At 44.9% G+C, this 27976-nt stretch overlaps 1 protein-coding gene across 1 annotated transcript; it reads right to left on the bottom strand.

Moving 5' to 3' along the window:
• Positions 1–476: 476 nt before the first annotated feature.
• STPG1 (sperm tail PG-rich repeat containing 1) lies at positions 477–27526 on the bottom strand. The gene is made up of 9 exons (XM_082231913.1): positions 27420–27526; positions 26417–26551; positions 25394–25497; positions 19464–19565; positions 16039–16212; positions 13953–14064; positions 11113–11284; positions 7529–7719; positions 477–872 (listed from the first exon to the last, which is right to left on the bottom strand). The coding sequence occupies exons 2-9, from the start codon at positions 26490–26492 to the stop codon at positions 796–798; spliced, it is 1008 nt and encodes a 335-aa protein (XP_082088039.1). The 5' UTR covers positions 26493–26551; positions 27420–27526; the 3' UTR covers positions 477–795.
• Positions 27527–27976: the final 450 nt, after the last annotated feature.

Here is a 27976-nt window from a genome sequence, read left to right as displayed (position 1 = left end):
GTGGGTTAAACCACTGAGCCTAGGACTTGCCGATCAGAAGGTTGGCGGTTCGAATCCCTGTGATGGGGTGAGCTCCAGTTGTTTGGTCCCTGCTCCTGCCAACCTATCAGTTCGAAAGCACGTCAAAGTGCAAGTAGATAATTAGGAACCTCTCCGGCGGGAAGGTAAACAGCGTTTCCGTGCGCTGCTCTGGTTCGCCAGAAGCGGCTTACTCATGCTGGCCACATGACCCAGAAACTGTCTGCGGACAAACGCCGGCTCCCACGGCCCATAGAGCGAGATGAGCGCCGCAACCCCAGAGTCGCTCCCTTTAGCTTTACCTTTTAGGTGAGCCCAAGCTCTGTTACTTCTCTGTTCACCTTCACTGCACCATGCACATCATTTTAAATAAAAACCCTCTATCACCTCCTCTCAACAGTCCCCATCTTCAATATTTTATTCCCAGTGAGATGGTGAGAAAGTAGGAGCCAGGCAGGTCAGGCTTCTTAATTTTTATAAATAAATATTGGGATGAACAATCCACTGTCCATGTAAAGCCAACAATGAAATGACATCCATTCTCTATATCCAAAACTCATCTTCTGTCATGTGTGTAAAACAGGAGCAACTCAGGGCCCACCTTACGCCGCCCGCCCCACAAGGAAATACAGGATTTCAAACAGGTGGGTATCATGTCTTGTTCACAGGCAAGTGAATGCAAAATTCATTTGTTCTTTTTTAAAACAACAACAACAGAGAAATGCAGCACTTGCAAATAAGAGCGCTTGCCAAACCGACACTGTGGGATCCTCTGCTTTACAATACCGGCACCCATTTATTGGTGGTGTTGTAGATGAAGGATTGCTTTTGCGGTACGGGGATGTTGTATGCCCCTAGAAGGAGAAACAGGCATAAAAGATGTCAGGTTGACTCTCGGGACTCAGTAGGTGGGTTTTGCAGCTTTTACGTTTTTACATGAAGTGAACTCTTGTACTACCACACATACCCGGCAAGGTGAGCCTTGGTCTTACCTTTCCTTGCAAATCCAAACAGATATTTTGCTAAGGCTCCTGGGCCTTCTTCAACAGGCAGCGCAGAAGAAATACAGCTAGGTGTTGGGTTGCCAACTTTTTTCCCCCTGGTGGGCTCCTGTGCCATTGACCAGATGCCTGTGATTGTCAGGATGAGCTTTGTCTGCTGAATTCCTGCCTTCTATGCCGTTCAAAGCACAGGAGCCCCGCCAGAGCTAGCAGCCCCCAATGCAAGCGCAAACGAGGATTAGAATCGTCTGCTTTGCTAACTAACCCAGCTCCTATCCTTTTAATAGCAGCCTGGCTCACAGACATTTAGCAGATGAATCTTTCCCAGCTTGTTCATCTCTATATCAGGGATATGCCCGTGGTGCATTGTGTGGGTGCAATGGTATACAGTCGTATCTTGGTTCACGAATGCCTTGCAATTCGAACATTCTGGCTCCCGAACGCTGCAAACCCAGAAGTGAGTGTTCTGGTTTGCGAACATTCTTTGGAACCCTAACGTCCAACGCAGCTTCCGCAGCTTCTGAATGTTTTGGAAGTGGAATGGACTTCTGGAACGGATTCCGTTCGACTTCTGAGGTACCACTGTACTTAAGGATACAGACAACCGTGTCTCTGCCCCAGCTCACTGCCCCTTTTGTCAGGACAGAACCAGGGTGGTTACCATTTCCCCCCTTGAAAAGTACATAGACCTGAAGGAGGAACTTGGAAGAGTGACTCCTCCTTCCCCCTTTCAGCTCTATGTGATTTTCAACACTGGCACCTGAGCAGCTGAATAGAAAGGGGGATGACTGAGAGAGCAGCAGAAAAAAGGGAGAGAGAAAATGGGTGACCGGGAGGGAGAAGCAAAACAGGTCCTCTTGAAATGGCATAATTTTTCATGGATTTTCTCACCACCAAACCAGAATCAAATTGCAGATCACAACTCCTCCTAATGACTGATGTGTGGAAAAACATTGATTTTCCATGGCTGCCAAGGTGCAAAAACAGTAATCTGAGACAGTTCTGAGAGGAAAGTCAATAAACAAACAAACAAACAAACAAACTGTCCTCTTCTCTTTTGGGCTAAGCGAAAGTAGCCACCCTAATGGCAAGGCAAGTAATGGGCTGGAAGCCTAGGTTTGCTTCAGAATGTATAACTCCGACTTTTGGCCTTGGAGCACTGCTGCCAGCCAGAGTAGACAGTACTGGGCTGGAGGGACATAAGTCTGATTCTAATTACATGGGGAAGTGGCTTTCATTACTTTGTTTCTCTGAATTGTTTTCTGTTTTTTATAGTGAAATGGCAATATTTCACAATAAAAGAAAGAAAAGTAGGGAAATAATGAAAGGAAATAGCTATTAAAAACCCTTTGCACTGCAGAATGATGCTGGCTAATTAAAGGGGAAATTAATCACTGATCTCCCAGCAACAATGAACAAAACAAGATAGAAACCACTAGGAGGAAGCTTTTAATTAAAAGCACAGTAGACTCAATAGCTCTTTGCCAGTTCACACAGCTGTCAACTTTTCCCTTTTCTTGCGAGGAATCCTATTCGGAATAAGGGAATTTCCCTTTAAAAAAGGGAAAAGTTGACAGCTATGGTATGGTGCTGCAGTTTTTAAATTGCTATATACCTGTACAAATCAAGTATGGGGAAAAATAGGGGGTAAACACAGAAAACAATGGCATGCAACTATTTTACAATGTTGTCTGGATTCTCTGCACAAAGTGATTCAACAAAAGATGGTGATTCCAGAGCAAAGGGCTAGCGTGGAAGCAACCCAGATTGGAAGAACGGGAGTTTTATCCTTTGCATCTTGTTACCTATGAAAGAACTCATGCGCTGCAGTTCTGATAACACATAGGAATGCTTTTTCTGCTTTGACAATTCAACTACTCAGTAGAGGTACAAATCCTACCAATGAATCATTATTACTTACTGTAAATAATGGGTAAAATTGCTATTGTCTACGTTTCAAGCTCTACATTAATCTGCCAGAGGGGCTTAGGTTCATATTTCTTGTATTGCTTACTTACTCCAATAAGCCCCAGTCACTGACGGAAAGATAATGTTACAACTCATGGGCTGTAACTGTCATGGACTGCAGTGAGGTTTCTGTCACCCTCTATTGTGTTGAGCATTTTGCCCCATGAGATGGTCTGCTCACATATTCAGAATTCTCTGGAGGTTTTTTAACTGAAAAGAGGAGGTTGGCCTTTAAGAGACTCTTCACACTAGCACCTGCTAACAATGCAAAGCAGAAAGCTGATTTACAGCTGTTCGTCCAAACAACACTTTAATAAAGCACAACAATCCCTCTGAAAGGTATTTAATTTTGATTTGACACTTATATCCTACATTTCCTGCAAGGAGCTCAATACAGCATATATGGTTCTTGTGGGAGATTGCAGTCAAACATATCTATGCAGGACTGCTAGTTAGTATATGAAGGAGTTAAGGACAGCAGAGTTGTATTGCTAGATAGACTCAGTTATGTCTAGCCTTTCTATTTCCTTTCTCTCAGCATCATATAACCAATGAAACAGGATGTGTGTAAGTTTGCTCCTGAGCTTACAGCATGTATTTGGAATTAAATTCTGTATTTTCCACCCAGAAATATGTTGCCTTTATTATCCTTGCTGCTGCATGGAACAATGCATGACTGACACCTTGAATCTGTAAGTAAATCATTTTAAACTTACTTAGCAGTGTGGGGTCTACTGCTTGTAGGAGGGGTAGAAAGAGGTCAGCCACAGTGTGCAGCTGAACAGGGTAAAGAGGGTTTAACAACCTATATGCTATATTGATGCTTAATTTTGTGATCTTATTTTGTGCTACTGGGGCTCTGTGTGTGCAAGCTCCACATTCTGAATCCAGGCACCCAGCCATTTCTTTTTGTTGCTCACCCACACACGTCAGTTTACAGGGGTTCACATATTTCATTTTCCTCACACATCGTTCTCTCTCTCCCTCCCTCCCACACCACCACAACAACCACAGAACAACTATGTGAGGTAGGTTAGGCTGACTAGCCCAAAGTCACCCACTGAGTTTCATGGCTAGTCTGACACCCTAACTACCACACTACACTGCTAACATGATGCTCACACACAAAGCAAAACAGAAAAAGGGTAAGTGGAGAAGCCAGCTGTTAAAAAGGAAGGAAATACTTTCCATTTAATGTTGTTGCCTTCTATTTTCACAGATAAACTTTAGTGCACAAATGAAAAAAGAAAATCATGGGTTTTCCCCCTAAAATATAACCTTCCTACCCTTCTAAGCCTGCCCATATTTTCGGGACACAGGACCTCAATAAAATTAAGACATTCCTTCCCAAATTAAATTTACAGCACATACTGTACTAGGTTTTATTGTTGACTTTTTATTGCCATTTGTTGCAATCACCTCAACACAGGAAGTTAGCCTGGGTTATCCTGTATTTTAACACTTGCTGGATCCAGGGGTTAGAAGGAAATAACCTATGGCCTCCCAAACTCTTAAGAGTGTGTGTGTGTGTGTGTGTGTGTGTGTGTGTGTGTGTGTGTTGAGGGGGTGTTGGTTAGTATTTTATTCTTAAAAGGCTTAAAAGGCTGTCGCCTGCCTTGAACTTCTGTTGTCAGGGCGGGTTAGAAATCTCAAAGAATGTTTTTTTTTTTTTTAAAAAAAAGGCCTAAAACAAATAAATATGAATATAGTTTTGGGACGGATGACAAGATGCAAAGCTAGCTATTAAAGTCACTTCCCAGCTGGGCAAGTCAACCATTACAGAGCTTAAGAATCAGCACTTGTCATCCTCCTTTCCTTTCTGACGCTCTGTCCGCCCTTTCTATCTCATCACAAGAATTTTTAAAAGATGCCATTAATTTATGAACAACCAAGTAAACCCTGTGGTGGCAAGACAAGGAGCTGAATGATGGTTTCCCAAAGATGATTCGTTACGCAACTCCTGGAAGCTGGTGTTTTCGTTTTGTTCTTTTGTTCCATCATAGGCTATTACATCTGGTGACGTACAGATGGCAATTACTTGCTTATAAAGGGGGGGGGCACTGGACTGAACCTCCTGCAAGCTGGAGTCAAAATAGCAGAGTCTCAGGCTGCATACGCACGATCTATTTAAAGCTCTTGACTTCCCTCTAAAGAACTGTGGAAATAGTCGTTTGTTACGGTGCGGGGAATTGTAGGTCTGTGTGTGGGAACTACAGTTCCTAGGATTCTTTTGAGCGGAAGGGGAACCATGTGATTTAAATGTAGTCTCATTCCCGAGAGAGAGAGAGAGAGAGAGAGAGAGAGAGGCAGAGACAGAGAGATTCTTTCAGACAAAGATTCTCACAAGAAATCTCTTTGAAGGAAAGGAACATAAGATCCCAGTGCCCCTGAGGAAGATTTTAATTGGAACAGGCTGGGCTGTTTTCATTATTTTCATTCAGCAAGCATAATCCTCCCAGTTCACTACCGTTGGATTCTTGTGGTTTACATTTTCTTAGGCTACCCAACCCCCTTATTTCTCACTTGTTCCCAGCCAATGCACTTAGCTTTTCATAGCAAGAACTTCCCCTCATTCCAAATGGAAGATTGCCTTCCCCCCGTCCCACTTTTTTAAGGATGAAGATCTACACACTCCCAGAATCCCTTGCAATATACGAAGGATCCAATTGCTGAATGACACCACATGCAGCGAAGCTGTAAAGGATTCAGGGCTTTGCTTGGGAATGCTTGAAGCGTTTTGGTGCTGAGGTGCAAAATCCAAATAGCACCCCCTGAGACTCACATGAATAATGGAGCACTATCTACCTTGGATGCTGGAGGGAGGACATAGCTGCCAATGGCTATTCGGCTACAATGGCTTTGTTCTAACTGTTGGAGGTAGTAAGCCTCTGAAGGCCAGTTGCTGGGAATCACACAAAGGGAGAGTGCTGTTGCTCTCAGCTCCTCCCATAGGCATCTGTCTGAGCGCTGTGAGAACAGAATACTAGACTAGATGGGCCTTTGGCCTGATCCAGCAGCCAGTCTCTTCTTATGCTCTTAACCTGCACAAGCGCCACTGAAATGAACAGACAAGGGCAAGAGTCCGATGGATTGTGCCTCTGTGGTCTGATCTGTCTATCTGTCATGCAGCCCCATGGGTCAGGGGACACCCCCAAATTGGCCACCTGAGGTAGCTCCCTATGCATCGCAAGGAAGTCTGCTTCTGGGTTGTATCCAACATTAGCCATTCTCAGAGTAGACCCATTGAAATTATGACTAAAACACGCCCATTACTTTCAGTGTTGTATGCTGGATACAACTACAGTGGTGCCCCGCAAGACGAATGCCTCTCAAGACGGAAAACTCGCTAGACGAAAGTTTTCCGTTTTGGAGGTGTTTCGCAAAACGAATTTCCTATGGGCTTGCTTTGCAAGACGACAATGTCTTGCGAGTTCCTGCTGGTTTTTCCCCCTCCCCCCCTTTTTCTAAGCCGCTAAGCCGCTTATCAGCTGATCTGATCAGCAGATAAGCCGCTAATAGCGCTAATAGCGCTAATCCGCTAATCCTTCAATGGGCTTGCTTCACAAGACGAAAAAACCGCTAGACGAAGAGAATCACAGAACGGATTCTTTTCGTCTTGCGAGGCACCACTGTATCTGTTTTGCAAAATGTCCATTGCCGAGGACAAACAAGTCATTAGTAATCTATGTTTGCTTCCGGATTATAGCTATTATTATTTTTTAGTATTCATCCTGGGGTTTTTTTGCACAAAGCTTGTGGGAAGGTTACACATTGTCGGCCATTTATCATGCATTAATTCTGATTTGTTTGGGAAGTCAGACAATCTTCTGCCAAGCGACTTTCTGGTGCATTTGCCTGTCATAAAGTAAAGGGTTTTGTTGTGCAAGAGAGACAATTAAACTTTAACTGAACACCCTGAATTTGCCAGTATGGGACTGAATTCCACCTGAAAATAGCAGCAGCCTAGAATCTCCCTTCCTGCCTGCATTTGACGTAACACCCCACCAAGTTTTGATATTGGAAATACAAGGGGTGGGGCTTAGAAGCTTCTGTTTCTGGATTGTGGCTCACAACAGTTTGCTGTTTTATCCCAGCCCATTGTAACATCTGAATGCGGCTGCTGCATGCTAAGCTTGGACTTGTGGAGCACCAGTATAAAAACATGCTTGCTCAGTACGAAACCCCAGGTGCCCAGTAATAGTTATTCTTTTGAGCAAGTGAGGTGAGGACGGCAGTCTTGTTAAAGCATCAGCAGCCTCATGCCTGCTGCTGCTCAGGAATTCTAAGGAACTTCCAAATCAGTGCAGTTTTGAAATCAGTGGTTAAAATCAGTCCATCATCTTGATTTAAAATGGCATCCAAAAATAGAAATAAACCTGCTCCTTGTTCTCAAGAATGATTATGCAAAATTTAGTTACAATAAAAGGTGTCCAAATGCACAGCAAACCGACACAAGAACAACTTTCCAAAATATAGTTATACATTATAATTATTGTTAAATGAAGAAGCACAACACCTTTTTGCAACAACAACATGCTTACCTGGGCCAGGTATGTCTTCGTGGGATTTATCACCTGCCCAGCGGCCTGTGTTTGAGACGAAGACGGCACTGGAGATATAATGCTTGGAAGGACTCTCATAGTCTACTATTTCATACTGGCCAGGCCCAGGTGCAGGGGGCGTTTTGGGGCGAGGGGCAGCTGGGGCTGAGAAGTTCAACCCATACTTTCGCCTGTAAGAAAGAATCATAGACGCTGTCCAAACTGATTTTGGCTTTGAATTCAGCTAGGCCTTCCCATTCAGCCTGCAAGGCCAGTTTGGCCAAGGCACACCCCGCTCCATCCCCAAATTCATATACAACATCAGGCGCAGGGCAGGTAAAAATGCATCTGGACCAAAAAGGGGCTTGCAAACCCTGATGATCAGCTGATTGGCGGTACCTACAAAGTCCTGTGCACGCCACTTTGCAAGCACCGACAACCAGCTGATTGTCAGGATTTGTAGAGTGCTGTGCTGTGCATGGACAAAAGCAGAACACCTGGCATTGTTGTGACATCATCTGATTGACAGATGGATAGCTCGACTCACCTATCAAACTTGGCCCGCTGGTGGGGCGGGGAGCAGTTAGGGGAGATAAGAATCAGTGCCCCACCCTTGCTCTCAACTGAGGAACCTCTAAATTGAGGAACCTTGGGTTTCTCCAGTGTACAGGGAATCCTTCCCACCCTTGTTATGACTTGCTACAACTGTAGCAGCCGAGTTGTTTATAAGTACAGAGCAGCCGTTCCTTATTTCCTTTCTTTTGTTGAATAAGGGGCTTGACATGTCTGCCTGGTACATGGGCTGATTTCGCCATTCATGTCAAGAGCCATTCACTGTGAGGTGGCCAGAGAGCGAAGGGCTTCTGACTGTGCCTGAAGCAAGAAGGAAGAAGGAAGCGGGAGAGTTAGGCCAGACTCTCCAGCCCTCTTCAGGCTTTCGTAAGTAGTTTCTACAGAGGAATGTGTGGCCATTCATACTGAGCCCTCCACTCCCAACCTTCCCACACATGTGAAACAGGGGAGGCTGGTCCTTAAGGGCAAATGGGTCACTGTCCCACCAACCCCACTCTGCCCGCAGCCAGCCCCCTATGTGCCTACTTATCAGCTTCCCCCCTAGTCTCCCTATCGCCCCTTGTAGCCCTCAGCAGGGAAGAGGGTGAGTTGGCTCCGTCTGCCATTGGCTCTGGCTCCCCCTACTGTTGGGCTCCTTGCCTCCCACCCTAGCAGTGCCAATGGCCGGCCATCATCCCTGGTGTGAGTGGTAAGCGTCTTCAGCTGAATGCTGTCCTCCTGTGAATCAGAAAACCCCATTCAATTCAGGGTTTCCAGTCATAGGGAGGACTGTTGGCACATTCTAATCAATATTCTGACAGTCCTCCATTATACAGCCCCCTCTGCAGACGTTCCAGCTCAAGGAGGAGGACTGGAGAGGCTGGAGCAAGCAGCCCTGCATCCCTCCGCAGGTAAGAGTTTAAACACCTGAAGAAGGGTAATGGGCTCGTTTTGATCAATGGCTCCCGACAAATAATTGCACGTGATCCCAAACATGGTGGTGCGGTGGTGTTCCACCTTGTCACCTTCCCTAAAGGATGCCCCAGCTTTTCATATTCTGTGTGCCATCGAACCTCTGTACCTTAAAGGGTTTGGGGGCTGCGTCTGAGAATATGTTGGAAAAAGCTCATTAAAATCTAAGGGTGCTCATCTGGAACAAACTGGTGCTGTAGTCAGTGGCTCTGCACCAGCTGTAGCTCTGGCCTTGGACACATTAATCACCTTGACATAAATGGGAGTTGGATTGGCCTCTAAATGCTGATAGTTCTGGTATTTTCTGCCAGCGTAGATGGATGTTCTTTGCCCGTCAGGTTTGATTTACTCCTTCCCTAGTCACGGAGGTTTATTGCACACTACCCAGCGCCAGCTCCCCCTCCCTCTTCCTCCACAAAGCCTGCATTAAAACGGCATGAGATGTAGTAAAGATACCCCCTGACCGTGTGCAGAGAGCTCCAGGCTTGCACGGGGATGGGGGAAGGGGAAGATATGAGCAGTAATGGGCAAGAATTTAAGGGGTAGATCTTAATCTTATCTCCAGCAAACTGACTTTGCTGTTTACAGGATGGTCATCATAAAATTGACTTAGTTGAGTAACTGACTGATAGAGTGACTGGACCTTGGGGCAGGTATGGGGGAGGAAGGACTGTGTATGCAGGGAAAAGTGGGGGGCTTCCTACATATTATTAAACAGAAGGCTGAAAGGAATTGCCTAACTTAATTGGTGAATGCAAAATTCAGGCTAGGGCTTCCAAAAGCTGTCTCTATAATCCTTTTGCTCCTTTGGTCCAGAAACAGTTGCAGCAATAATAGAGAAGGCGCTTCTGCAAGTGTGTGGAGAAGGGCCACCATCAAGCCAACACCCCTGGATTTAGGGCTTCCTGGGTGATGCCCAGTCCAAAGGGGCCCAGCCCCATTGCCGTCCATTTCACCTCTTCCAGTTATTAAAACTGAACTGGTGCAACTCCAGCAACTGCTGTTTACCATAAAGATGAGGTATAGAGCAACACTCTTCTTATGTGCTCCATTGAGCGCAACAGCCAATCACAGCTTTCAGTTTCATACCAGACACTCAGGCTATGTGTGGCTGTAGTCTCTCTGGGTCATGCAAGCTTTCTTTAGCTTTATTTATTCATTCATTCAATTTATATTCTGCCCTTTCTCCTTAAGGAGTCCAGGTGGCAAACACACACACACACACACACACACACACACACACACACGAACAATAGAACAATCCAAACACCCAGAAACAATCCCAATGTACATGTAGACTGGGGAAGATCTCTGCTTTGCAAAGGTTTGTTGAAAAAGAAAGGTCTTGAGTAGGCGCCAAAAGGACAACAGAGCCGGCACCTTTCAAATATTCAAGGGGAGGGAACTCCAAAGGGGTGGTGTCATAACACTAAAAGCCAGATTGACACATCTCCCTTATTTGAGAATTAAGCAGTGATGATGAGTGACGACTGGCTCATAAATGAGCTGATGTAAGGATAAAAGAAGCATGGAAGAACCTTTAGATGTGCTGGCTGCCCTGAGAACAGGTGGGCTAAAGCAGCTTAAACAAATGAATTCACAACAGAAAGCAAGGTCCCTATGCTACCTAGCCTTGTATTGAGTTAGATCATGAGCTCGCTTAGCTTAGTATTGGCTGGCAGTGGTTCTAGGTTTTAGACAAGGGCATTTCTTAGCTGCAGATGCCAGAGATTGAACCCTGGAACTTCTGCATGCAAAGCATGGGCTCTACTGCTGAGGAACAGCCCTTCCTTCATCCTAAATCACTTATGAAGGCTTGAAAGCTGCATTGCTTCTTAAGGCATGCAACAACCCAAATGACTTTCCCCTGCTCCACCATATAGTCTGATGAAGAGAGCCCCTGCTTCTTAAGCAAGTTGGGGCTTGGAATTGTCTATTGGTATTTCTTCTTCTTTTCCTTCTTTATCATTTCTGATCACAAGCACATCTTCCCTACTTAAGAAAGGGAGTTGGGTGACTCAAAACAAATTCCTTTTAAAGTGCAGTTGCTCAGAACTCACAGGCCGGGGAACTTCCTGGATGGCGTGACTGGGATGCCAGCTGGCTGCTGATAGGCTGCTGGCCCCGGGCTCAGCGTCTCTGTCTTGGTTTCACGACTTGTTTTGGATCTGAAGCAGGACACCAGCACTGTAGGCGCCTGCCGTATGAAGGAATCCTTTACTCGGTAATGACCTAGATTTTTAAAAGAAAGGAAGGAATTTGAAAAGGCTGACACCCAAACTAAGGCTGCACATGCAGAATACATTTAAACCATATTAAAAATGCATCCCTAATGAGGAATTCTGGGAACTATAGTTTGTTAAAGGTGATGGGAATTGCAGCTCTGTGGGCTAAACTATAGTTCCCAGAATTCTTTTGGGGAGGGGGAAATTGCACGTTAAATGAATGTTATGTACACAGCCGAGTCTTACATTTTAGCTGCAGTTGAATGAAATTGGTGCACGAGAGTCTGTTACTTGGAACAAGAGAGGAATGAAATGAATGAAAGGAGAGGAGGAATTAGTTCCTCCCTCCCCTTTGGAATAGAAAATACAGTGGTACCTCGGGTTACAAACACTTTGGGTTACAGACTCCCCTAACCCAGAAGTAGTACCTTGGGTTAAAAACTTTACCTCAGAGTGAGAACAGAAATCGTGTGGCGGGGGCACAGCGGCAGCAGGAGGCCCCATTAGCTAAAGTGGTACCTCAGGTTAAGAATGGTTTCAGGTTAAGAACGGATCTCTGGAATGAATTAAGTTTGTAACCAGAGGTACCACTGTATTGCCAGTCCTGCCCTTCAGAAGCAGGAGAGCATACCTGTCTTATTCAGAGTACTATTTCAGTTCATAAGAGACTGGTGGATCAGGCCTATGGCCCATCTTAACAAGCATCCTGTTCTCACAGGGACCACCCAGATACCTGAGGGAAACTGGCAAGCAGGACCTGAGCCCATAAGCACACCCCACACCCCATGGCTTACAGCAACTGGTATTCGAAAGCATTACTGCCTCCAGCTGTGGAGACAGAGCATCATGGCTAGTAGCGACCCTCCTCCTCCTTGAAAGCTGGTGGCTATCACTGCCTCCTTTGGAAGCAAGTTCCATAGTTTAACTATGCACTGTGAAAGAAGCACTTCCTTTTATCTGTCTCAAATCTTCCAACATTCAGCTTCATTAAGATATCCACAAATTCTAGTAGTATGACCGTGTGGGCAGGCGGGGACTTTTCTCTATCCGCCTTCTTCATGCAGTGCATAATTCTATATACTCCTATCACGTCGCCTCTTGTTTTCTCAACTAAAATTCCTCAAATACAGCCATTTTTCCTTATGTAGGGCTTCCCTCACACATGATCTGGAAGCTGCAGTTAGTGCAGACTGCTGCAGCACAATTGCTGACAGGACTGAGGCCTTGTCAGCATGGTAGACCTGTGCTCAGAGATCTGCACTGGGTGCTGATTTGCTACTGAGTCAAGTTCAAGGCATTACTATTAGTATATAAGGCCCATATACAAGACTATTTTACCTAAAAGACCACCTTACCCCACATATGCCCACTCGGCTGCTTCAATTGGCGGAATTGGCACTGTTACAGGTGCCATATAATACCTGTTCCTCATTTGTAAATACGCAGTCATTTGGGCAGCAGCTACGCTTTGAAACTCCCTGCCTATTGTTATCAAGCAGGGGTCTTCAATATATTGTTTTCGGTGCCTGCTAAAAACATTCTTGTTTAGACAAGCCTACCCAGATGCTTAGAAAGTTGGTGTGAATTTCAACCTTACTATGTTAACTATTGTAATTTTTTCTCGATAATTTTATTGTTATCTTTTTGCAAGCCGCTTTGAGGGGTTGTTTTATAATCAAGTGGTGTATATATTTTACAAAACGAAACTAAATAAAGGAGTTTCTCCAACCCCTCGATCATTTTGATTGCCCTTTCCTGAAGCTCAGGTTTGTAAATAGACTGCACAGTAAAAATTACCTCCAGGCTTTCTAGTAGGAAAACATTTGCAAAGTGGAAGAAAGTCGTTTCTTCCCACCCATCCCTTTTAAGGTCACTGATATGTCACAAATGATGTGTGAACAGGTGAGCAAGTAATATCTTTTTGTAAAATCTGGGCATATACACCTGGAAAGCTGGCAATGGGGAACAACTTTGCTTCTTCCTATCACTAAGCATTTGATTTCTAATAATAATAATAATAATAATTTATTACTTATACCCCACCCATCTGGCTGGGCCTCCCCAGCTACTCTGGGCAGCTCCCAACATAATATTAAAAACATTAGCAAACATCAAACATTAAAACTTCCCTAAATAGGGCTGCCTTCAGATGTCTTCTAAACGTCAGATAGTTGTTTATTTCCTTGATGTCTTATGGGAGGGTGTTCCACAGGGCGGGTGCCACTACCAAGAAGGCCCTCTGCCTTTTGGTGCTATAATTTTTTAAAAGTTCTTTTGAAAGGACAAAATGCCATGACTGCATGCATTGTAAGGGGGAGAGGTTTGAATTACTGGCTGTGAGCGATGAGGATCATAAATTGAGAAGCGATGTGGCAAGGCATGATTGCCAAACAGAGATGCTTTTATTCCCAAGAGCTGAGGTGAAAAGGAGAAGAAAGCTGGACACTCAGAAGGTATTGTAGATTGTTTTAATTTGTTTCACTGAAGGGCTTTGTTTTTCTTTAATTTTTCTTTTGCACTGGGTGACATCTTACTTTATATTGGGTCCTGCCCACATTTGGCCCTGCCCACTCCCACATTTGGCCCCGCCCACCATTAGGATGGTGGCCCTTGGGAGGTTGACCATATTTGAAATTGGCCTTTGGGTCAAAAGAGGCTCCCCCAGCCCAGCTTACAGGGAGAAGGCACATGCTCCTTGCTACCGATTGCCAGCGCTCGTTTAGTTTTGGATGAAAACACTGACTTGGCACCAGTGTTGCGGCTTTTGTTGCTGAGGTCCACCGAGACCTGCGGATGAAAGTAAGGGTTTTGCAATGAACTCACTTTCCAGCAGTCACTTTAGTTAAAAAGCAAACCAACACCCAAATAAATACTGGTGTTTAAGTCTGCCTACTTTCAACGCAAGGACATTTGCGATGCAGCCACCAAGCCTGAACTATTCCAGCACATGGGTCAAATGTGGCTTGTGAATGGTGCATGAATGATGCTACTCTAAAGTACATTTCAGAAGCCACCTGGCTTACCAAATGATTACCCACCCACGATGACATACTTATCTCTTTAGCACATGCTGATAGAAATGGCTCCTGTAAATACAACTCAGTTGTAAAATCAGTTGTTTTACAGTATTCTGGAACAGAATCAAGCATATAACAGCAGCAGCAACAACAACAACAGACATTTTTATTGTTTTTAGAGTTTTGTAGAAATTACTTTCTTGCTTAAAAAAATTGGGTTTAGTGTTCGATCCCATTTTAATCTTGTATACTATTTTAGCAGCCTCTGGCCATGAAGCAGTTTATAAACCTGCTAAAATAAATGAAAAGATGAATAAATATTTGTGAAATTAGCCTGCTGTGCAGACAGTAAACTTGGGCCCTTGGTTTCTTCCCATCAGCCTCCCTTCCCCATGGCCATAAATTATTCAGCCTGTCTGCCTTGTGAATGGATCATTTCCTGTTTGGCTTCTCCAAATGCTGTGTATTATCTCATGGGTTAGTGTAAATCACGGGTTAGCGATTAACTCAGGAACGTTCTTCTCAGGAGAAGTCCTATTTAAACTGTATTAAATACAACCTAATGTTCTTATTTGGGTGTGGATGACAGACTGTAATAGTGATCTGCAAAGTAGGGGGCAAAAGGAAATGTGCTTGGTGTTAACTCCCTGTACGCTGACGAAGTAATGCTACTACTAGTCAGACAGTTGCCTAAGAGTTTCACAGGGCACATAAAGGCCAACCAAGCATTTGCTTCTCTTTTTATTTAGGACATTTATATCCCACCTTTCCACCAACGTGGTGTACATACCGTATTTTCTGGCGTATAAGACGACCCCCCAACTTTTCCAGTTAAAATATAGAGTTTGGGATATACTCGCCGTATAAGACTACCCCTCTTCCAACGCACACCAAATAAAAATTTTAAAAAAAGTCTCCAGTCCAGCTCGGAAATCCGCTCCACTTCCCAGTGGCTTCTGGGGCCAATTTTCAAGCGTATTTCTGCTTCATCTAGAGAGCTTGGTGTCCTCTGATTTAATTTGCTGTCGTTTTATCCTTTGGTGGGGAGTTGCTGCAGGAGTTGCTGCTGTAGCCAGCGAATAAGATGACCCCCGACTTTTGAGAAGATTTCCCTGGGTTAAAAAGTAGTCTTATACGCCAGAAAATACAGTAGTTCTTCCCTCTCCTCTCCTCTCATTTTATCCTCACAATAACACTGTGAAGCTGAAAGAGAGTGACTGGCTCAAGGTCACTTAGTGAGCTTCATGGCTAAGTGGGGATTAGATCTCTGGTCTCCCAGGTCCTAGTCCAAGTTGTTTTAAAACAACTGCTGCTCTTTATTTTTTATTTTGTGGCTACTGATGCAAATCCCACAGCAAGGTTCATCTGAATATTCTTGGGTCCATGCAATTATTTTTTTGTGAAAGGTCACTGGTCAGAACAAATGAACGGATTTTGAAGGAAACGTGTGAATGATCAGTGGGAGAAAAGCATCAGGGAAAAACAAGAAATACTCTTCAATATCTTTTTCTATTTTGCCAAGTGGAATATATGAAACTGTGGTATTCTAAATTAGACTATTGGTACATTCAGCTTAGTATTGCCCGTACTGGCTGGCAGCTTTACCTGTCGATGCCAGGGATTAAACCTGGGGCCTTCCATCACTGAACTATGACCGTTCCCCATTAGCTGCAGCCCTACCCATTAAAAAATGTATTAATCTGTACTGCTGACCTCCCCTTTTCCAATCTCTAGATCATCTTACATTATATTGGTTGGGGGCTGGAGTGGATCTTTTTGAAATCTTCCTGGCAATTGGTTGCTGAAACATACTGGAATACCCCAGGCTAAAGTCTCGCTTGGAAATCAGGGTAGGTGGGAGGTTGTAGGCATTTGCAGCAGGATAGTTGTGAATTCTCTGGCGAGCGATACGTGTATCCTGGAAAGGGAAGACATGGAATTTGGTTTACACTATTGGTAATCTGGGGGGGGGGGAGAGAGATGAGATGGGATGACTTGGGAACGTAGAGACGGAACTTAAACAGCCATATCACTTTTCAGATTTTTCAGGAATTAGATGCTGTTGGGTTTGCAACCTGCTCTGAAAATATTGTTGACATGCATAAAGCTCTTTGACAAGAAGTTGTTGAAAATGGTATATAAATATCAGAAGCAAATGAACACTAGAAAGCCAACCATTCTAGGAGCCAGCTGCCATCCTGGAAATACAGTGGTACCTCAGGTTACAGACGCTTCAGGTTACAAACGCTTCAGGTTACAGACTCCGCTAACCCGGAAATAGTACCTCAGGTTAAGAACTTTGCTTCAGGATGAGAAGAGAAATCGTGTGGTGGCATCGGGAGGCCCCATTAGCTAAAGCGGTACCTCAGGTTAAGAACAGTTTCAGGTTAAGAATAGACCTGCAGAACGAATTAAGTTCTTAACCCAAGGTACCACTGTATGGTGGTCATGAAAGACCATCTGCTTTGGTGAAAAACATCCTCGATAGGTGGTTCTTGAAGGTAACATCCTCTTGCCTGAGAAGGTGTCATTACCTCCACTACATTGCCAAACCCGTCTTTATTTTATATGAAGTTCACTCCAAAAGAAATCAAATTTGTAAAAGCATCTCTTAACTATCCTTTAGGAAAAGCTTTAGAGCTCTGTTCTATCCAATATGGCCCATAAATTCCATTGATTCTCAGCCTGGAATCTCCACCACCCAATCTTTCACTGCTGCCACCATTTTCTCCCACTTCTTCTCCTTCCCATTTCAGTCATAAACCAGGGGGGGAGAGGAAAGGAAGGATCCAAAAGAGAGTCTTGGTATTAATCTGTCTCTTTCTTGAATTGCCCAAGATACACCCTTGAAGTGCTTGGGGGTTTTCTGCAGCTCCCCAGTCACAGATTGGCTATCCTTGGCCTACACCCATTAATCACCAGATCGGCATCTTAACAAGAAATTCCCACCCAGTTAGGGCCAACTCCTATGCTTCTATCTGATGTAGTATAATAATCAGAGCCTGATTTCTCCCATCATTTTCACGTAGTCACTTTTTCTTAGGAGTATGAGTAATAATGTCCTATTTGGGTGACAGCTTATATTTACCACATCTGTGTCAAAGCTTGAACATATCATCTCTGTGGTGAGGTAAATATGAGTTGTCATCACATTCATAAGAATATTGACCATGTTAAACTGAGGTAAAGTGCTCTCAAAATGTAAACAAAATGATATATTGAATGGGTTTTAAGCATGAGGTACAAGCTGGGGAAGCCGCTGGTTTAAATCATACCACAGCCCCTCACATGTAGTATGGGGATATACAGAGCCGTCTTTCCCATAGGGCTTAGTGGTGCGTTGCGCCAGGACACCGGCCTCTCAGTGGCTCCTCAGCGAGTGGGGGAGTTGCGCAGCTTTGCCGGCGGCTTCCCCTTCCCCTGCACGCCCACCTGCTGCGCCCTGTCAACCATATGGCTGGCAGACATACAGCTTCCTTCCCAAGCCTCTGTGGGGATTGCTCTCCCACAGCGGCATTGGGGAGGGTTGCGCCCCCCCCCCATGGCTGGCAGTACGCAGCTTGCCCCCCCCATCCGTGGTAATTTGGGGGCACTGGGCGGATATTTGCCCCCCGGCGCCGCATCTGCTAATGATGACCCTGGGGATACAGGCCTTCTTCACAGGCTTGTTGAGATAATAAAAATGCACAACCGCACTCTCCCCACCTGGGATACCCAGCACCTGGCATTCAGTGTCATAATGCGTCTGACAATGTGCCTATCTGTGCCCAAGACTCTCTCCACAATGGGTAATGGGGAAGTAAGTTCACAATATATAATTTTATTCAAGAAGTTGAAAACCAACTCTGAGAGTCATCAGCTTTAATGTGAGGAACAGCAATTAAAAAATATATATGTAAAAATATACAAATAAACAAAGCAAGAAAATACTGCGCAGCAACCAGTAAAATACACAAAGCCAGAAAGTGTAGGGCTTCATGGTACATTTAGATGGGCCAGAGTCAACACCAGGCACCCCCAAACTTGGCCCTCCAGATGTTTTGGGACTACAATTCCCACCATCCCTGATCACTGGTCCTGTTAGCTAGGGATGGTGGGAGTTGTTGTCCCAAAACATCTGGAGAGCCAAGTTTGGGGGTGCCTGGCCAACACTATGGTTGAGAAGGTCTGTTGTGAATAGGCCACCATCTGAATAGATCTGGATTTGCAAAGTATTTCCAGTGCTGGATCTTAATGATTGGGGAAAGGCATATATGGAAGAAGACCTCAGGCATCCCAGGCATGGGCCACAAAAGACTTTAAAGGTAAGCATCAGCAACTTGAATTTAGCTTGTAAGCAAACATACAACGAAAGAAGATCATGCAAGATTGGTGTTATATGTTCCCTGCTGGGCTAATATCATAAAGCAATCTGGTTCTGTATTCTGAACCAACTGCAGTTTCTGCCGCAATAGATTGATAGATAGCTCTTTTCATTTACTGTTGTTGCCACAACAGAAGTAAACATTGTTTATTTATTTGAGGCCATTATACCACTTAATCAGGGGCACTTCTAAGCAGTGTATATAAAAATAAACCAGAGAGTAAAATAAGAACTTGTCATAAAACCAAACACTGCCTTTAAATAGCTTCCAGTAGTTCTGAGCCATGCGCCTGAGCCATGTGGGTGCAACCGACATAGACTTTATGGGATTTTGACCTTAGTGAATGCACATGGCCCCCCAAATCAACCCTGCCTATGGCCAAAGTGTTTGGGTTTTGAGAATGAGTGTTGTCTGTGCAAATAAGTATACATATTTGATCTCTCAGAGGCAGTTGTCCAACAGAGGAGGAACAAACACCTACCTAAACACACTTTGCTGACTGAATTATGTCCCATTAATTTCTGAAGAATTTGCTTCCAAACGTAAACTGGAGGATGGAATCCAGGTTTAATTACAGCAATCTCTGGGTGGATGACTTAATGTTTATCAGGCTATCGCAGGTCTATTTCTGACAACAGTAAACTCGACATTATTACTATAGCTCATAAACAGTAGAAAAGGAAAACTAAGGTGTGTGAGCATTTTAAAAGCTTCACTGGCAGTAAGACTGACAATGGCTTCAAGGAACCTCTCGACGCTGGCCTTTCTTTTCTTCCCGTCGTTCATAAATATGTATAAACCTTACCAAGGAAGGGAAAAAACAGGTTCCTTTCCGGGACTGGGAGACATTGTTGAGAAGTGTTGATTGATCGATTACATCATAGAATCCTGGACCTGGGTTTTCATTCTGGGAAGGAACACAGTGCATAATCATGACAGGGCAGAGTCTGCTGCAACAGGGTTTTATTTTTGCCAGTGCTCAGGAAATTGTTTATTTGCTTAGAAAAGAAATATTAACTGCTTAACCAAAATAGTATTTCATATAAAATAATGTAAAACAGTATATAGCAGAGGTTTTCAACCTTTTTGAGTACATGGCTCCCTTGATCAACTACATTCTTTCTGCGGCACCCCTGTGGGACTCAGGAACCCAATTATGTCATCACTTGCCTGCAGAGCCGGCAGCCTCTCACCCTTTTGTGAACACTCTCCCTTGTGGAGAGCTCCCTCAGCCTCTCTCCTCTCCACTCTCCTTAGGAGTTCTCTGGGCAGCCGCCCCTGGTCTCTGAGCTGAGAGGTGCCTCCTCACACTGCCCCACAGGGTAAGGTTACCAGATTTTTTTCAATGAATCCGGGGACACTTTTCAACTTCAATGGATTTTGTATGGGACCGATTTGTAAATACGGAGACTGTCCCCGGGAAACGGGGACGTCTGGCAACCTTACCACAGGCGCCTGGGACTTGTCTGTCCAGCCAAGGGCTAGTGGACTGGCTGGCTGGGCTTCCTCATCTGCTTGCTTGCTTACTCTGAAGCCACATCAGCTCCTGGCAACCAGCACCCCATGCCAGCCCCAGAGGCACTATTTGCCTGCGGAGCTAGTAGCCAGGGCTGCTGCAACAAACAGATGTGCAAGCCTTTGGGAGGCAGAGATGTGAGAGGGCATCAGAGTAGGGAAGGAAGAAAAGAGAGACAGAGGCCAGCATTGCCCGCAGTACCCCTGACCATCATTCAAGGCACCCCAGGGTGCCACGGCACACTGGTTGAAAACCACTAGTAGATAAAACCAGCAAATGCTTAAAACAAATATGTTTTAAGCCTTTGTGATTGATGAAATTAGGGCAGAAGTACTAGAGCAATTGCCAAGATGGGCAAGTCTAGTGGACCTTCAACTTTGCAGGGTTCTGCAGGCATTCTGAAAAAAACATAAAATATGGCATCTGATATTTTTTAAGCATCTGTGTTCACACATGACATTCACTCTATGTACCTGTGTACACAAATAGTTGGGCTGAAGGGTAGACAGTAGCAGCAGCCCCTTGTCTGAGGTTTTTTACAGTCAAGCAGTATATAAATTTCATGGCGTAATAACAAATAGACGTTTCTTCTGATCCCCCAGCTTTCCCTTCTCTGTTGCCATGTGGCCTCTTCTGGGCCCCCTAATCTGGCTTGCTGCCTCAGGTGTGGTGGAGGATCACTAGTGTTAAAAGTAAGATTTGGCTGCCTGTCTAGTTGGCTTCTGGCAGTGGAACTGGGACAGGAGGCCACCGTGCCCTTTGCCTCAAGCAACATGTTTTGGGTCTGCCGTGAAGAAGCTGTCTTCTCCAAGATGGTGCCTGCTTTCATACGTAAGAGATAAAAGAGATATGACAGGCTCCTGCTACCAGCACTTTCCAGAAAACAGCTAAGGGCATTTTTCTTCTGATGAGGTTTCCCAGGTCTCTTTTATTTTACATATAGGTACTGTTTCTTTGTGTTTACATGTTTAATTTTTATTATTATACATCATTGCACATTGCCTTGAAACAGTTGTATAAAGGGCGATAAATAAATCAACAACAATAATAATAATCAGGACATAATTTGAAGACAAATGAGGCTTTTAACCATAGGTCAACGCGCCAGATACATGCAGGTTTAATCCACTGCTTTAAGTCAGTTAACTGGTGTATATTTCTTAAATCAGGCCCTACTTAGGAATCTGACGTGCACTTAGTGTCAAAGTGAGGGCATGCATTGTTCCTCCACGCAGCAGCGGAGAGAATATGTGCGACATGTGTGTCACCTCATGGGTGGAGAAGCACACAATGGCATTATAATGTGGATTCAGCACTTACCCTCCCATACGCTAAGCCTCTCGAATGTTTTGCTGGTTTTTGTCAATTGTCACTGTACACTAAGAAGCCTCTTCTCTGCTTGTTTCAAAATCAAAATAATCTCATTTTAATGGGGAGTCTCAAGTTGCATGGCAAAACGGGTTGAAAATGGAGGATTAAGTTTCCCTGGTGTCTGCTCAGCAACATAGAGAGAGACCTGGGGAGCTCAAATCCATTGCATGTCTAATCCCACCTGTACATCTGATTTGGCCTGAATTATTTCAGCATGTGGGCAGAGTGTATTATTTCAAAGTGCCGCACCCCTCCCTGACTCAACTCTCCTTCCAGAACGACTTTTCTTTCATTCCAGAAGTGAGTACTGGGTGGGTTTTTTCTATTTATAGAATGAAATAAAACAAAAATGAGCCCACTGTCTTAAGATGCCACTTTCAATCTGCAATGGATGACAAACATGGCTTTGTTAGAAGCTGAGTTTATCCCCAGATAGGCCAGAGCTGGTGGTTTTGGGGTCAAGCAGGACAGTGAAGTTGTCAAGCAGAGTCTTAAAAGTGGAGTGGGGATTTTTTTCTGCGGGACATATTCTGAGCTTCTGCGCTGGGCCACATTAGCATGCCATCCGTCAATCACCTGACATCACCATGACATCAGGTAATCCATTTTGCCTTTGCAGAGAACCCTGAGTTCAATCCGCACTGCAGAGGATGATACCAACCAATTAAAGTAGGCCTTGAAGTTGGCTCCAACCAGCTGGTAAGTCCAACCCCCACTTGAATCAGCTACAATCTAGGCATTTAAAGGCTCCTTGTTATTCCTTTTGCAGCCATAGAATTATTTGCCCCACACCTCTGGGGCAGGTGAGCGTTGTTCAGGAAGAATGGCCTTGCAGGCCAAATTAGGCCCCCTACTGGAACTAATATTAAAAGGTAAAGGGACCCCTGACCGTTAAGTCCAGTCGCGGACGACTCTGGGGATGCGGCGCTCATCTCGCTTTACTGGCTGAGGAAGATGGCGCACAGCTTCCGGGTCGGGTGGCCAGCATGACTAAGCCACTTTTGGCGAACCAGAGCAGCGGACAGAAATGCCATTTACCTTCCCGCCGGAGCGGTACCTATTTACCGGTATCTACTTGCACTTTGTGCTTTCGAACTGCTAGGTTGGCAGGAGCGGGAACTGAGCAACGGGAGCTCACCCCATCGCAGGGATTCAAACCGCCAACCTTCTGATCGGCAAGCCCTAGACTCTGTGGTTTAGACCACAGCGCCACCCATGTCCCTGGGACTAATATTAGTTTGGAACAATTAAGTAAGGGCTTGAAATGAACCTACTCAGACTCTTAGATCCTCATCTGACGCCCTTCTCTGGGTCCCTTCTTTGAGGGCAGGATGAAGGGTGATGACAAGGGAGAGGGCCTTTTCGATTGTGGCTCACTGCCTGTGGAACACTCTCCCCAGTGAGGCTCCTTCTATCTGGCTCCTTCACTTACTTCTTTTTGGCGTCAGTAAAAGTGTACCTTTCAGGTTTTTAATGAACTGGGATGATGAAGGGTTTTGTTTTTTTTAAGTTAGAGTGCTTCCCAAGCTCCCTGTTGCTATGGAGTGGGATGTTTGTACGGTGATGATGTATGTAAGTGAAGGTAGGTATCAGCGTGGCAAGAGGCTTAGTAAGGGCAGCAGGTCAGGCAGAGAGATGCCGTGGCATCTTCTCATCAGTTCAGCATCTATAGCCTAACACAGTGAAGCACATCCAGCTGCTGTTGCTTATCTCTGTGGGACTGCTCTGGGTCACAGCCACAGTGGGGTGGAGATGCCTGGCCCCTTCAAGGGCACTGCTCTCCAGGAGCTCAGCACGGCCTCGGCAAGCCTTAGGACACACTTCCTGGTTTGCTTGCACAATGTTTACTCAGAGGTCATAATACTGTGTCCACTCTTTATTGAGCGTTCATTCTGATTTGTATGTTGGGAGGTTATATGACAATGAGCATTCATCCTGATTTGCTTGTGGGATGCTTATAAGTTTACCCATTAATCTTTGTTCATCCCACACTTTTCAGTGCATTTATAGTTGACTTTCCAAACCACAAATAGTCCTGGGTTTGTTTGCTTTTTAGTAGATTTGTTGTAATACAGTGCCAGAGTGCTTTAAACCACATTAAGTGCACAAACCCAAATTTACATTATACGCTTGATTCCCTCCTGGAAAATAGTGACAGTCTGGAGGCACCCATAGTTTGTCATGCAAATCAACCCACTGACTTTCCTTGCTCACCCAATTCCCCCTGCCCCGCAGCAATAAGTCTACTCCAAGCTTTCCAGCAGCTACTGACTTTTCTACACAACTTTGGCTTTCTTGCAAAAGTCCCCCAAAAGGGTGGGATGCATGCAACACTCCCCCTTACATGTGAAGAAGCAAATGTTCTCTAGGGATAATCAAGAGTATGCCAAACCCTTTGTATTCCTTGTGGCTTGGCTCATTGCCTGCTGGAGTTACGGTATGAAGGGGGAAATTCTCAGGAAGAGAAAGGAGCATACTGTGAAGACGGTTCAAGCGTTGCCCCTTCTGGCTTCTACTCTGAGAATTTAGCAACAGGTTGGCTTGCCGGTGGCGTGGAAGATAAATTTGCACAGATGAGATGCTTGTTATGCTCAGTTATATATATCTGAGAGGAAGCATAGTTCTCAATGGAGAAGGGAGAAAAGGGAGGAATTGAGAGCAGTTTGGGTCCCTGGCAGTAGCTGGAGGAACATTGTGCAGGACCCAGGAGGAAAGGGAGAGGGTCTGTTGCTAACACCAGCAGTTGACCAAAGGCACAACAGGCCCCATGTTGCACATTGTGGATCCTGAAGCTCCCAGGCAGGGGATTAATATTGTAAACAAGCTATTCCGATATTGCAAACAGGTTCTTGGAAACATTTCTTTCCCAAACCTTTTCAGATTTTCCACAAAAGGATAAATCTAGATTAAATTGTTGGGCAGGAAGAGGGAGATAAAAAAAACCTAACATTTTGATGCTGATGTTGTGTGGGCACTGCCAAAAATTTCATGCATGACATTAGTAATACCGATCCTACAATAAACACCTGCCTGGAAGCATGCTTAGCCCCAAGATGGGCCAATAAGAACTGTGACGGCATGAGATGTGACTTTTTTTTTTTAAGGTAAATCTCTATGGGAGCAGTGGTGTGAAAATGTGCATTTCCAAAAAGCAAATGACCTAAAAGGTGTCATTTGCACACTTACTCCATACTGTATATTGTTTTTCCTTGAACCAAAGTGCCCCTGAAGGATTTAGCACTCCCCATCTATGAAGTTCTGCTTCCGCCTACTGGTCAAAGTGGGTCATAACAGAGAGACGCAAATTTCCCTTTTCAGTGTTGCCCCCAAGGCCTTTACATGGGATCATTTCGTCTCCTATGACCCTGTATGTTGTGATTTTCTATATCACAGATGTTCCAGGTTTATTTTTTGTCCTGCTCTCGTTGCACTCAGCCATTAAGCTCACTATGTGGCCTTGGATCAGTCACTGTCTCTCGCCCTTACCTACTCCGCAGGGTTAATGTGAGGATAAACGAAGGAGAGGGAGAACCATGTATGACTCCTTGAGTTCTTTGGAGGAAATGTAGAATATAGATGGAATGATAAATAGATGGTATAGTAGGGTTGCCTTATTTCAAAAAGTTGTTTCCAACAGCCGATTCTGGGCTATGTCCGGGAAATTCCAGACGTATGGCAACCCTATAGTATAGGTAGGCTTAGAGACACCATGTGGCTTACATGGGATGGATTAACTAACATGGGATGGATTAACTAACAAAGGTGCATTTGAACCCAGATGAACTCCCTGGTTCTGCCCTACTAAGAGAAAAACAGGTGAACAGACTTAGTAAAATATGGTTTCTCACCTCAGGATACTGAAATCTCTTGGTCTGAGAGTTAAAGCCCTTTCGTTCAGAATTGGAGATCACTGTGGTTTGGAATTTGAAAGGAATGGAACAACAGCTCAGGCCTAGAAAAAGAAGTCAATTAAAAAAAATCATGCAACACAAATGCAGAGAGAAATAGTGACTAGAGACAGTTGATAGTAATAGAAAAGGCACGATCAAAAATGCCTTTACAAGTGTGGCATACTTTCTTGAAGATTCCTGCTCCTGCCTGGTCCTTTGGCCCCAACAGCTGAGGCCCCAGCGGCTTTGAAATAAAAGAAGTGGAAACTCTAAACACCAACAGCAGGTAAAGCATAAAGACTCTCGTGCCATGTTGCATCCCTATTCCCAGTCACCACCATGCCTGGTCCTCCATTCACTAAAGGATGGTGGATGGAAGCCACTCAAGCAAGGATGGAGAGCCTGTTTCAGCCCCAGGGCCACATGCTACTGGTGGGCACTGCTAGTGGCAAAAGCAGACGGAGCAATGGATATAAATATTATCTTTATACAGACACTCACACACCCCTCTCTGTCCCCCATTCAGGCAAGCAAGAGGCATCATGAGTTCAAGGACTCATTCCAGCCAGGCTGGAGCACTCAGAGCATGAAGCAGGGCCAATGAGGAATGTGGCCTGTGAAGTAGGGTTGTGGCCTGTGGGTGTAGGTGTGGCCTATAGAGTAGGGGTGTGGCCTGTGGAGAGTTCTGAGGGCCAGGTAGAGAGGACTGGAGGGCCACATTTGATCACCAGGCCTGAGATTCTCTACCTCTGACAAAGAACGTCTTCCAAGATTGCAACTCCCCTTCCTGATTCATACCATCACACCTTTAGAAGATATCTGAGGTCAGCCCTGTATAGGGAAGCTTTTTAAAATGTAATGCTTTATTATGTTTTTCTGTATGTTGGAAGCTGCCCAGAGTGGCTGTGGCAACCCAGTCAGATGGGGGGGGGTGCAGATAAAATCATCATCATCATTCATGGTTCAGACTCCATCCAATACCTTTAGCCTCAAGTACAGGGGAGATAGCCTTTTTGCTTTTTCTATTCAGTTGATACGTATCAAAGATATTGTCCATGTCACACCACTACTGCAAGCTAGGTGACTTCCCTTCTCATCAGCTTTGCCATCTTGTTTCTGAAACATTAACACATAAATTCGAATCAAGAAGATTTTTCTAGGCATTAAAACTAAATAATATGACATAACCAAAAGAGAATTTGTGGTAATTACAGATAGAGTTGCAACACTGGTTACATGACTGATCAATTATTGTTAATTAAGAAAAATATTGGTACTATTGATAGGCTATCCTCCATTAATTTGTCGAATAATCTTTTAAAGCTATCCAGGATGGTGGCCATCACTTATCACCCTTGGGAGCGAATTCCATGCTTTTGCTTTGTGAAGAAGATCTTCCATTTGTCTGTCCTGAATCCATGGGCGTATCAAGGTGGCGTATGTGGTTCTCCCCCTCCTCATTTGATCCTCACAACAACCTTTTGAAGCTGAGAGACAGTGACTGGCCCAAAATCACCTAGTGAGCCTCATGGCAAGCGTTGATTTGAATCCCTGGCCTCCCAGGTCCTAGTCTGACACTCTAACCACTATGCCACACTGGTTTTCAACAGACAAACACACTTAAGGAAGTCCAAAGCAAGGCCAGCAAGGGATGTGGCTGAGGAGGGAGTGTGGCCTGGGCAGAGACCTGAAGACCAGGTAGAGAGCCTTGGAGGGCCACATGTGGCCCCCCAGGCCCGGGGTTCCCTGGCTCTGGGCTGTACCCTCTGACACATCTAGCCCACCATACTTCCAGGCCACAGCAACAAGGAGGTTATTGTTTTGTGTGACACCCAACCAGATCCGACAGCCTGGAATGTAACTTGTTATGCGGTGGCACAATAAATACATTTTTTACTTTTTAAAAAGCCCTAATGCATCATCTGCATGGACTGGCTCATTCCTAAAGACAAAGCACTGCAGGTTGGGACCTGTTACTCCTTACCTGGCTGGCTCTCAGGGGAGAATCCTGGGGAAGTTTACACTCTGTTGCCTAGGCAACTGGAGAGCCCAGCCTGATCTCCTCCAGTCGCTTTGCCTGTCACTTTTGGTGGCTTAAAAGTATGCCAGTCACAGATAGGCTCTCTGAAGCTGCCTTTTCTTCCAGAAGCTGAATGGAAACCAAGCGTGAACCAATGGCGCACGAGCACTTTGACTGCACCCGCCTTTGCTTAAGGTGGTCGAGGAAGCTTCGCAGCATCTTTTAAAAATATGTCTTTCCAAGTGCAAAACGCTGAGGTTAAATGCTTAGAGCTCTGCCTGACTACAGTTTTAAATTTAACTCTTCTCGCTTCTGACTGGTGCTGTCATGTTTCTTGCCTCAGTTTGTTGCTGGTTGTGGGGGGAGTTTACCCCAACTTCTGCCCCAGAACTGAGTCATTGCCTAGTTGGAACAGAACTGGTAAGAGTAAAATCATCTCAGGTCCTGCCATGACTGAGCTTTCCTCTCTCTGCCTCCCTACAGGGTGATTTAGCATCAGCTGCCCTGTGGGAAGGATCCTG

The sequence above is a fragment of the Podarcis vaucheri genome (assembly GCF_965113315.1).
Source record: "Podarcis vaucheri genome assembly, chromosome: 7".
Lineage (NCBI taxonomy): Eukaryota > Metazoa > Chordata > Lepidosauria > Squamata > Lacertidae > Podarcis > Podarcis vaucheri.
The sequence above is the reverse complement of the archived record's forward strand: the minus strand, read 5'-3'. Positions and strand labels throughout refer to the sequence as shown.